The following is a 12,795-nucleotide window of genomic DNA, read 5'->3' as shown; positions in this document are numbered from 1 at the left end:
ATAATTTCTCCCTATTGAAAATAAGATTTAAGGGGAGGTAATTTTATATAGAAATTTCCGACAACAGGTTCAGCACGCCCGCAACCTGACCACTCGGCCACCGCCTCTCCCAAGGGTTCTAGAGTGTATCTTCTGTACACTCCTTGGCTCCCTCCGCCGAGCAGCGGTGCAGCAAGATGGCCGCGGCGGCGCCGGCCTCAGGCGCGGCACACGGCGGGGCTCTAGGCGCCGCCGGCTGAGAGGCGGCCTGTCATTGGCGTGGCAGGGCGCCGCGCAGCCAACCAGCGGCGCGCTAGTTCCCGGTGCACCCAACATGGCAGAAATCATTGTGAAAACATCATTGTGAAAGTGCTACGTTTCAGATCCCCCCCAGGCCGTGACGCAGCGACATGTGCGGCGTGTGAGCCCGGCAGACGACAGCTGCGCCGCGACCCGCCATGGAGGAGTGCCCCGCGCTGGGCTTCAGGCCCCAGAAGCAGGTCGTCTACAACAAGCTTCTGCCATACAGGGAAGGTCTCGACGCGGAAATTCTGGAACAGATCCGTGAGATTAAGGAAAATTTGTGCAAGGCTGCCATCCTGCGTGACATCAGGCCAGGATGCGTCCACTGGGTGGCCAAGCTGTCCAGGTGAGCCTGGGGTGCTTCTTCCCTGTACCCCCGGAAGGGAAGAGAAGGGCCGGGGGGACATGCAGCGGGGCGAACTGGGGTCATTCCTATACTGTAATTGTTTTCATGGGAACCATTAGGTTTTTTTCATTCTTGCACCCCTACATTTAGAAAGTCCTAGGAAAAATAATAATCAGAATGCATCAAAACCTATCAGAAAAAAAACAGTTTATCCCTGGTAAATAATGTGAGAAGACACATAGGCAATATGGTATTATTCCAGTGTTTGCCCATACTCACCCCTCGCAACCAAAATTGGCTAGGGGTCCTTTGGGACTGCTGGGAATGCAGCTGTAAACATGAAATGCATCGCAAACACAGTTTTTGAGTTATGGGGGGTTTAAAAATACCCTAAATGTAAGGAAATTTCTTACATCTACCTAAATGTAGGGAAATTCCATACATTCAGGGATTTTTTTTTACCATGTATGGAAACCATGCAATTTTACCCTCTCCTAAGCAGAGAGGGGGGGGGTCGAGGGGGGTGCCCCCCATTAGAAGGTTATGTAAAGTTAGGTTGAAGTAGTACGGAAATGTTAGATTAGGTACTTTATGCTTTCCCCTACATGTACATATTAGTGTTGCTACATTGGGCAAAGATCATAGCGTATTGGGCTATTTTTCGAGGCTGCATGCGACTTTTTGGGCTACTTCCCATTAATTTGCCCTGCTTGTTTAACATGATTTGCCCACCTTGTCTTGAAAGTCACTATTAAGGTACTTATGAAGCTTCTAGATGGTAAGTAATTTTCATCAATGGTAAAGGTCCAGTATAACTCCAGCGCCTTAATTTTGGTCTATTTTCTTTCAAACCTTCACAAAACCCTTTGTATACATATAATACATTAGTAAAAAGTGATGGACAAATGCCACCTACCCTCTACCCCCAACAAGCAGGATTGTCACTTCTATTGTAGATGAAAACAGTTTGTCATAGGAAGGATGAAATACAAACAGTGGAAGTTGTTAGGAGTTTACAAGTGAAAAGGATGAAAGAATTAAGTTATTGGTTAGCTCTTGGATTAGGAAAATGGGCAGCATAGCCATGAGTTTGTGCAGAGAATTTTGTGTAGCAAGGTCATGTAAGGAGGAAGGAAAAATTCTGTTTTGACCTGAACTCAAAGGTAAAGTACATTATAATATAGATAAACTTGAGAGTTTGTAAAATCAACTCATATCTGTAGCTATATCTGTGATGCACCTTAACTTAAACAGTAAAATGGTGTTTAATATATATTCCTTTCAAAAGTAATGAACTTGATGTGGTTTTCACAAACAAATAACTTCACTGTTGCTGAAAATTATAGAATTTACATTCAGAAAATTGTTTTATGTGATAATCCTGAAGTTAATCATCAGAGGTAAGATCTGTTCATTGGTAATTCTTTTTCAGATTTGTGAAACTTTATGGAATATGTTTCTCCAAAGAGGACCATGTGAAGCTGGTGAAGTTGCTATACGAGTTGGCTGTCACTCTGAACCAGGAATTCTGGGTCATGGCAAAATTTGCTCAAATGCTGACAATCCTTCTCAAGTAAGAATTATGCTATTCATTGCATATATTTAATCAATATTTTCTCTCTAACTGCTCTTCTGAACCTGCTTACTGCATGCATCCACCCCTCTCATGGCCCTGCTGCACATAATTTTCTACTAAAGCTCATCCCACTGCAATCTAAATCCCTTATGCAAAAATTAACCGGCATCATTTTTTCATCCCTTTTGCTGATAAACGATGGAACAACCTTCATCTTTTTCCTCCTGCCTACAACTTGGAAACTTTCAAAAAGGGGGGTATCAAAATACCTTTCCAACCATTTAGGAATTTTGTATTTGTATCTTCTTCCATGTTTTGCTTTTGGATGTGATATAGCAGGCTTCTTGTATATTTTTTGAGGGCCTTTGAGCTGCCTCCTTTTTTTATTTTTTTATTTATTTATTTATTATTTTTTTTTTGTTCCACCTATGGCACTGGTAGACTTTCTTGGTGAGGCCTGATGGTCGGGCCCAACCTGTTACGGTGCAGGCAAATGTTTACAGTGGTGCCTTCTTGCCTGGCTCATGCTGCTCCCCAGTAATGATAGTGATCAAAAAGCTAAAGAGAGGCTGCAGTAATACAACTCGAGTCAGAATGGGTTGGAGAACATTAGAAAAATACTTATACCAATTTGTAGTATAATACCGTAGATTTTTACAGCAACCATCAAGTCAAATAAAAAATGAAATAATGATTCTCTTACAGAAAGTTGTCTTGATTACTATGGTTCAAAATTTATGCAAAGTTTTGCAAAGCCGTGGTAGAAAAAATTCTTTTGGAAAGATTTTTAAACAGACGGACTTGTATTTTTGCATGGCGTGTTGTACCACTTCTTCCCTTGTCTAATGTACTGCAGTTCTCCCGGTGGCTGAGTCGTCAAAGTAACGGCCTCGTGTTCAGGAGGACGCGAGTTCAATCCCCGCCCGGTGCCACCAAGCTGGGATTTTTCAGCCGCCAGTGGGACTCTAGATTCTAGGATCAAAGATGAGCTCTGGGAGGCAGCATGAGCCAATGCAAGATGGCGCCACTATAAACACTCCCATGCCCCAGGCGGGCTGGGCCGACCATCAGGACCGCCGGAATGAAGCCTGACCGACCATCAGAGACCATCTCCCTTCAAGAAGCGCATTGATCGCCACTTTGCTGCAACAGGAGTGATAATGAGCCAACAGGCTTTCTGCTGCCTGCTAGTCCATGTTTCATCAACGACCATCATCTTCCATTTGTAACGTCTAGTGGTTACAGTGCATGGCAAAATGTAGGTAATGAATGCTTTTTGGTTTATGATGAGTCAAGTGCCTGATCATGGATGTTTATTAGAGGATATATACATTCGTCCCTCAAATAGTACAGTTTCCAATAGTTCAGTTTCAGTTTTATGTGGATTTTCATAGAAGATTTTTTTAGAATTTTCAAATTTCTCGACGATCTATGACAATCCGTATGAAACCGAAACCGAACTATTGGAAACAGTACTGTTTGAGGGATGATTGTATATGAAAATTTGTGAAATTTTTTTTTTTTTAACATTTCCTTAACTTTCACTGGCAATTCCATGGTAATTTTTATTTATGTGCATATTTTACTGACATACCCAATTTAGAAGGGTGTTGCAAACAAAACAAAGATATGTTGATTTTGTCAAACTATACAGTCAGCCCACCTTATCTGTAGGTTTAACATCTACGGTGTTAATTGTGGTTGAAAAAAAAAAAAATTCCAGAATATTCTCAAAAAAGAAAAATTGAAATACAATCAGTCTTCAAAATCACAGCACACCCAACCAAGTCTAGTAAGTTCTCAGTCTGCTGTGTTAGTGGACACTAGTTTAGTCATTCCATGGACTACCACTGTCCCATATGCACCAATAACTTCCTTTCAGTAAAGAAATGAAAAAAATAGAAAGAATCTTAAGCATTATTGTTGAAAACATTAATTTGGAAATCATCATTGGTGAGATCCTACATGTGGAAGCAGAGTTGATAGTAAATTATAACTGTGAATCTTCTTGTGCTTTTAGGAAGAAAGAGCTGCTGAGCCCGGATGACCTGGTGCTGGAGTGGCGTCCTCTATATGACTTGTATAACAGTCTCTTCTACAATTCCTATAATACCATTGGGATGCTGATGCTGCCATCGTAAGTAATTTACTCTGTTTTTCATTTGAACATTGAAGGTTTGTTTATGTTTATGATACTTGGCATCTTTCTGTGTGGTGCTATACACTGATTGTGGAACACTTTAGATTGGAGAACTGGTAGGAATGTTTTTCTATAGTTTTGATAATAACTGGCATTGCCAATTTCATCATCGGTCACCCCAAGTAGAATTAGGGGCCCCACACTTGAGAAACAGATATTCAAATTAATGGAGAAAGGACAAAAATAAATTTAATGGGCCACGTAACTTTTCACTCATGCAACACAAAACACACACACGCACACACACACACACACACACACACACACACACACACACACACAGAGCATCACCAGAGGCAGATGTGTGGCGCGGACAGCCCTCACCCAACTACCTGTGCTGAAATCAGCTGATTCGTTGGCTACCTGTTGTTGTGTTTTGCGGGCCTGGGTGATGTTTACTGGGTTGGGCCCATCTCCTATTTTGACCGGTTTGTAGGATGAGTGGGAGGGATGATGATTTGGAGTGGATAACACCAGGAAGATGAGGAAATGGAGCATGAAGGAAGGGACGACGGCCAGATGAGTGGATTAGCGACGAGAGTGGAGATGAAAGATACGACCCTAGTTTCTCGGGATTTGCCAGTAAGGAATCGGCTATAAACAAAAGAATTCTGCTTATGGAAAGGAAACTAGACAAATGGATTGGAATAGTGAAGAGCAGAGACGAGGAGGACTTGCAAGATAGGGAACCACTAAGGGATCTCCGGTCACGAGTACGTAATTTAGAAGGCTGAAAGAGAAGTTGGCAATATATGAATAAAACAGTGCAGGAAGGCCTAGGAGTAGCAAGAAAGGAAAATGAAGACCTGAAAGCAATAGTGAGCAAAGAGGAGCAGAGAGTCGGAGAGGAAGTGTTGGGTGAAGTGAAGACCTGGAAAGTTGAACATGAAAAAGCTAATGTAATCCTCAAGGAAGTAATTGAAAAGCAACTGAAAGAAGAGAAGGAAAATGTGGAGAAAGGTGGTCAAGGCTTTAAAAAAACAGTTAGTAAGATAAGAAGTTAGTAAGATAAGAAGTTAGTAAGATAAGAAGTTAGTAAGATAAGAAGTTAGGCAGATAAGAAGTTGGGCAGATAAGAAGTTAGGCAGATAAGAAGTTAGGCAGATAAGAAGTTAGGCAGATAAGAAGTTAGGCAGATAAGTTAGGCAGATAAGAAGTTGGGCAGATAAGAAGTTGGGCAGATAAGAAGTTGGGCAGATAAGAAGTTGGGCAGATAAGAAGTTAGGCAGATAAGAAGTTAGGCAGATAAGAAGTTGAGCAGATAAGAAGTTGGGCAGATAAGAAGTTAGGCAGATAAGAAGTTGGGCAGATAAGAAGTTAGGCAGATAAGAAGTTAGGCAGATAAGAAGTTAGGCAGATAAGAAGTTGGGCAGATAAGAAGTTGGGCAGATAAGAAGTTAGGCAGATAAGAAGTTAGGCAGATAAGAAGTTAGGCAGATAAGAAGTTAGGCAGATAAGAAGTTAGGCAGATAAGAAGTTGGGCAGATAAGAAGTTGGGCAGATAAGAAGTTGGGCAGATAAGAAGTTGGGCAGATAAGAAGTTGGGCAGATAAGAAGTTGGGCAGATAAGAAGTTGGGCAGATAAGAAGTTAGGCAGATAAGAAGTTAGGCAGATAAGAAGTTAGGCAGATAAGAAGAAGTGTTATATTTGGAATGAAGGAGAAGAATATAACGTATAAACCAAAAAGGGAAAAGAAAGAACTGAAATTAGAGAAGGACTTACTTAAGAAATTGTATGATGAAGAATTACAAAACCTTGAGGAGAAGGTAGAAGAGATCGTTAGGCTGGGTCCTTATATAGAAGAGAAAACGAGACCAATGAAATTAAGACTAAAATCCTAGCAGGTAACAGAGAAAATATTGTATAGAACAACTTAACAAAAAGAAGTAGATGATGTAAGGAAATATATATATAAAGAAGAATAGAAATGAGGAAGAAAGGAAAAAATGGAATGAATTGCAAGCAGCGGTAAAGGAGAAGAATAGTGCAAGAACAGAAGAGTGGTTAGCGTGCCGGCGCCGCGTCTAGGAGGATGCAGGTTTGAGTCCTGTCTGCTGCCACAAGTAGGATTTTTCAGTCACCGTCAAGTGGCCTAAGACTATCCACATGCTGTCCTGAAGACCACCTATCAACCTGAACTCTTGATTCTCTCTAAAGAGAGGCTCAAAGATGAGCTCTTGGGGGGCAGCATGAGCCAAGCAAGATGGCTCCACTATAAACACTTGCCTGTGCCATAACAGGCTGGGGCCAACCATCAGGCTCCACCAAGAAAGCCCACTGACGTCATGGGCCGAAACGTTAAAAAATAAAAAATAACTTTAATTTTGTAATTTGTATACACCTGAATGTAAGAAAAACTGAGATGCTTGTATTTTGCTGCTCCCGACTGTAACACCTGCTTACCCATCTGAATAGCAACAAATAGGTTTCATGTTAAGCAAATGCAGCAGAGGGTTGTGGATAACTCTCTGAGCAGCTTGGATAGTATCATGCAGCTTTATGATTGGCTTCTATTGTCATTTGTCCCTTGATCAGGTTGGTTGGTAAAATAAGGTTATAAAAGGTCATAGGGTATCTGCAACAGAAGACTTTGAATGTATATGACAAAAAAAAATTTGCTCGGTGTTGACATGCTTTTACTTTACCACAAAGGGGCATCCATATGCAACATGTTTGCTGCTCATTTCCTTAGGTTCATCCATACGGTATATATTCTTTTATATGTGCTTTGTTTGGACTTCATTATGCATTAGACAACACCTTTCATTCTTTGCCAAATTAATGTTTTATTCATTATGAATCATTTATTTGATTCAGATTTGACCATTGAATCTTGTTCACAAGTTTTTGTGTCATGGATCATTATGTTCTTCAGTATTCTCAGAAACAACTTGGTGTTGTGAAGAATATAGCTGTTTTCCTAGTAAGCTCTGCAGTTTTTATAATACCCTGTTGACACAGGTGTAAGAAATATTAAGTTCAAAGGTACTGACTTTGGTTTGTGGTTCATCAACATTTTTTTTTTACTTCTCTGTTCATATAGGATTAGTTCATCTCTAGTGCTCATACAACAAAAATACAAAAATAGTTTTTAATGAGTTTTACCTAATGTATATCTCAGTTAATTTTGTGGGAGTTACTGTTACTGTGCATATTATGTTATCACTTGTAGAAGTCACACACATTTTCACTATAACATGTGATCTTAGTTTGAAGAAATTGTATAATCATTTATGAAAAATTAAATTAGGATTTTTCTTCAACCAATCATTGCTGGGAGGGAAATGATCAGTGATAGATCTTCTTTGAAATTATGCAATTTGGGTTTAGTTGTGCATCTTGCATTTTGTGTGAATAATAATACTAGATGAACTTGTTGTCCTTCAACATTTAGTTACCATCTGTTGTATGGGGACATGCAGCTTTAGTTCTTGTGTTTCAGTGGAGTACAATTATGAAATAATGTAGGGAAATAATAATGGGTAAATAATTTACAAAGAGAATGGCTGCTGGTGCAGTTGTCTCTTAATTGATTGTTTAAGAAAATATCACATGGCAAGGTAAACCTATAATCGTGAACCCTATGGAAGGTCAACTATTTCATTTGAATAAGCAAGTTGAAATCATTGCAGTATGGGTAAGTGATATGCTGATAACATGCTGAGTTAATCTGCATGCCTACAGTACCCAGCTCCTACATAATAAAGTGCCCACCTAATTTGGTGACTAAGTCACAGAAGTTTTTTTTTTTTTTTTCTGTACATTTGCTTTCATCCCCCACTAGTGCTGAGTTGCTGCTGTAAATATCCTCCAGTTGCTTCTGCTGCAGTTTTCTTCCTCCTTACTTTGATATACTTACATGATTACTTTTTGTGTTGCAAGTCCCATCTTTGCCTGATGACTAGTTGACTACCTCTGCTTTGGGTTTTGTCCTGAGTCAGAATTTTCAAATAAGTGATCTGTCCCATCCTCAAGCCATTATTGTTATAGTATTATGAATTTTTATTGTTAGTGTGTAATATATCTACCATTATTATGCAATATACTCTTATTTTCATATTATTTATATATATGATTTAAATTATGTTGTTTAAGCAAATTTCTTTGGTGATGGATATGATTGAATTTAATTTATTTTTCAAAATTTAAAAAATTAAGCCATGATCTCTGCTTTAAGTTTCTTTAAAAGTTCAGAACAAGAGATGTTTTATTTTTAGGTTCCAATAATGGCTTGCTTGAAAAGTAGTTCATGACAGTGATTTAAATAATACAAATGATTACTTTTAAATAAAAATGTTAAAGTTCACTACTGGCAGTGATGGAGCAAGATGAATCACTTGCCACTTGTTATCCATCCGACCAAGGTTAAGTGCAGACAGTATTTATGTGTGAGATGAGATGCGCTCCTTCCCTTAGAGCCACCGTCATGACTCCTTTCAGGCGCACCCGGAGGGACACCAGTCGTATGTTTAGCCGTAGGAGGGGATTTACATCGTAAGTTAAGCTCAACAGTCTTACTTACGTTGTTTTTAATATGCCTCTAGGCTCTTAATCTCACCCTTAGTTGACTCACAGTAATTGATTCTGTTCTGTATATATTTCTCTCTTATTCACATTAGCTTTATAAATTTCTCTCTCTCTCTCTCTCTCTCTCTCTCTCTCTCTCTCTCTCTCTCTCTCTCTCTCTCTCTCTCTCTCTCTCTCTCTCTCTCAGCTTTTTAAATACTAGTACTGTTTCTACTAAATCAAGTCTGATCAGATAAATATTTTTGAGGATTTACTTCCATGCATCATGTAGGACATGTTAACATATTTTGCTCTTTTCAGTATAACACCATTCTCATTTTATCTATGTTTTAGGTGATCTACATGCTAAATCTTTACTCTTCAATAGACACACTTTGTATTTTTCAGATTTTCTTAGGGTTTTAGAGTTTTAATTTTAGTTATTGCAGTGTGTAGTTTTTTTGTAGTCAATCCATTGTTGCTCATAAATAAATGGCATTTTGCCTGTGCATTAATTTTTAAAAATTTACTGATTGGTAATTTTGTGCTGCTAATCATATTTGCTTACCTACAATTGATATCTCTTTATAAGAAAATGGAAACAAATCGGTTTGTAAATTTGGAAATATAATTTTGAAGTAATTTTGGTCACACGTTACCAGTTCCTTTCTGTTTACATTAAATTAATTATTTACAGTATTATCTACTGAAGGAAATAGGGATGAAATAGTTCACCTTGGAGCTATAATGCATTTCTCTCTCAGAAAAGAAAATTGCTTCATCTAAGTGGGAAAATTTAAGACTTTATAGCCGTTACCTCTCTGAATGTTGCCATCTCCGCCATATTTGTTTAGATCTCAAAGCAGTACCCTCGAATCTATAAGAAGGACCAATTCTGGTAGGTACCAGCAAATATTAAGGGCTTTAAATGTAAAGTATTGGGATTTGATAATGATCTGAATACATGTGAAACTTTAATAATGACCTAATAGAGGGGAGTGCTACGAATGTCGGGCGAAAAATTTTCACCTGATACTCGTGTTTCAGACCTGTTCATTATATTTTTTTTCAAATGCCTGCCGAAATTGGGGACGTGTCTTAAAAGCCCATTGGTCTTATAAGCCATCAAATACGGTATTTGCCATCATTTGTAATTACTCTTTACTTTAAGTATGAAGAAAGACTCCTAGTTCTCATAAAAGCTTTCCCTTAGCATATAAAGTCAAGTGGGTAATCATTATCATAACTTGTTTATTTTGGCGTTTCTTCAGAACTCTTTAAAGTGGGTGGCCACAAGATATATATTTTCTTTTATGCTCCAGTTCTCCTCCCTCCAGTCTTCTCTAAGAAATATTATACAACTGTCCTTCCAGTTTACAGTGGACTATAATCTCATACCCATATTATTCACTCCACTGCTAGACACATTCTTAGTCATCTCATTTTGTTGCATTTTCTTCATCTCATGTTTAGTTACAATCATTTTCTTTGCAGTGTCAGAATTTTTAGAAGCATTGGTCTTACCATTCATTTTGCCATCATCACAGCACACGTTAAAAACATGTCTCCACATTGAATCATTATCCTTTGCTTCCTGTTCCACATCAGTGCCTCCGGTGAATACATCAGTATTGGTTGTACTGCGGTAAAATTCCTACACTGAATGATGAAGGAAGCAAGAGAGCAAGGAGTCAAACTAATTGCGCTTTGCTCCCTTCATCTTTAAACGTATGGATTCTACTAATTTACTCTTTACCCACAGTTCCACGTTTCAATGGATCAAACCAAGAAACTCATTCATCCTGGCCACAAACTAATTACCCCATACCCTATTTTTGTTCTTAATCCTACTGGTAATCAATGTTTTGAAGAGATTCCTCCCAGACTGCAAATTTTGGTAATTTTTCAACTCCTTCAGATGTTAAAAGTTTTATTCCCAAGTTTTAGATCTTTAATTTACACTTGGTGTACCTCAAATCAGATCATTCTAGATCAAATAGTTCCTGAATTATGGCCCATCAATATTGAAAAAAGACAGTGGAGGTGAGAGATTACCCTCATTGCCTGGGTATGGGCCGAGATCTTCCCTCTAGCCAATCTAGCACTTAAATCTAACAGGTTGGAAGGAACCTGTGTCACTCTCAGGAAGGAGCATGTGGCCACCAGTTTTTAGTAGGATGTTTGTGACCATTGTTCCGTGCGATTGTAACTAATCCTGAAACGTCAAAGACTGTCATGATGCCACTGTTATGGTGTAATAGTTTTGGAAGTTATTAACATGATTAAGGAACTACGTGGAAGATGTGTAAATGAGTCGATAGAATTGCCAGAACTAACAAGCTTATCGACAACAGGAAAGTTAGTGATATCAGCTTTGAAAGGGATGAGTAGGGATGAAGCAGATGACCTAATGATAATCTAATCAGAGATCCATGTGATTCATACTGAAAAATACTAGCCCAAAGAAAAACAGTGTTTGCATTATCGCAGTCACTAGAGCCTGAAACGATGCCATTATCATATTGATTCATAAAAAAGCAACATAATACCAACTAATTGCTCACCCCATGGAACAGACAAAATAAATGCATCACTAGACTCCAACCAGTCAAGAGAACAAGCTGCAGTTTGTAGTGAATACTCAACAACTGATCACACTTCTGTCGTTATCCAAATCGTTGAAAAGTCTCTCGAGTACAATAAAATAGTAGTATGCAAAATGTCTAGAGATATTTATGATCTGCTTAGAGAAGTATTTAAGAAATTAGAGCAAGATAACATTATTGAAAGACGGTGAATACCTTAACAACCTTTGATTCACAGGTTACATAGTCTTACTAAGTGAGTCTGAGGAAAACTTAGAAAATTATCAAGGAACTTCACAGTGAGTGTGAACGTAGTTGTGAAGATGAATATGAATGAACCAAAGGTAATGTTTAATGATCAGTTGGCAGGACAACAAATAATGATCAGAACAAAGCACGTAGGAGAGTACAAAGGACAAAAATTACTGCAATCTCAGCTCACGATAACGAAATCGGGGAGAAAATAGGAATGGGGTAGATCATTTTGATAAAAGCAGTAATATCACGAATAGCAACCTGCCACTCCTGGAAGAGGAAGGTGTGCACAATCAGTGTATTCTGCTCGTCTTAACATGCGTATGAAAATCTTGGTGCCTCAAAAGATTTAGAAATCTAAGAAGTGCACAAAGAGAAATGGAGAGAAAAATGCTGAGTATAACATGGAGAGACAGGGAGTAACCATAATGGATTAGTGGAAAGATTGAAGGTATTTTAATGACTATCAACAATTATAAATGGACTTGGGCGCCTCTCCCATTAGTCTGGAAAGTTGAGGGTCTCAGTGTACGTATTGTATGTGCGGCCACCTAGCAGGTTGCAGACATTGACCGAGGGATGGAATCTAATGTATGGCCAGACTTTTGTAACAATACTCAGACTTGGCCAGGTATATGTCTGGCATCCACCAGACATGGCCAGTCCACAGGTATTTGACTTGAACTTCTATTTTGATTCCCAGACTTGACTGGCATATGTCCAGCAATTGCCAGACCCCAGATTTGGACCAGAAAATCCATTATCCAGGAAATAGAGGGTTGAGTGTAATTATAATCATATACCAGAACATGCAAGTAGACTTGGAGTGAAGTATATAAAGAATAAAAAATTATTTGGAAAATTTTTTGGGGGGCAGCAAAATTATGTACCACAGAATGTCTGTGGTCAACCATCAGTGACCCTGAGTATAGCCTACCAGCACAAGGGGCCTGCACATAGTTAAAGAGTTAAAGAAAAGTCATAGGTGCTTGGCATGGCATTTGTGGGGACTGCTTGTTTAATCTAGATTGAATTTATTTAATA

General features: G+C 38.8%; 1 protein-coding gene across 2 annotated transcripts in view; it reads left to right on the top strand.

Moving 5' to 3' along the window:
* Positions 1-114: 114 nt before the first annotated feature.
* The window catches only part of LOC126981307 (proteasome activator complex subunit 4-like), a 45,737-nt gene continuing 33,056 nt past the window's right edge, over positions 115-12,795 (top strand). The window contains exons 1-4 of one of the 2 annotated variants that reach the window (XM_050832237.1): positions 115-628; positions 2,061-2,201; positions 4,225-4,341; positions 8,846-8,899. In XM_050832237.1, coding sequence (XP_050688194.1) covers positions 438-628; positions 2,061-2,201; positions 4,225-4,341; positions 8,846-8,899 — 503 coding nt within the window. In that variant the 5' untranslated portion in view covers positions 115-437. The remainder of the gene's footprint in view (positions 629-2,060; positions 2,202-4,224; positions 4,342-8,845; positions 8,900-12,795) is intronic. The other variant, XM_050832238.1, reaches the window with a different exon arrangement.

The sequence above is a fragment of the Eriocheir sinensis genome, chromosome 47 (genome assembly GCF_024679095.1).
Source record: "Eriocheir sinensis breed Jianghai 21 chromosome 47, ASM2467909v1, whole genome shotgun sequence".
Taxonomy (NCBI): domain Eukaryota; kingdom Metazoa; phylum Arthropoda; class Malacostraca; order Decapoda; family Varunidae; genus Eriocheir; species Eriocheir sinensis.
This window is presented reverse-complemented; position numbering and strand designations above follow the sequence as displayed.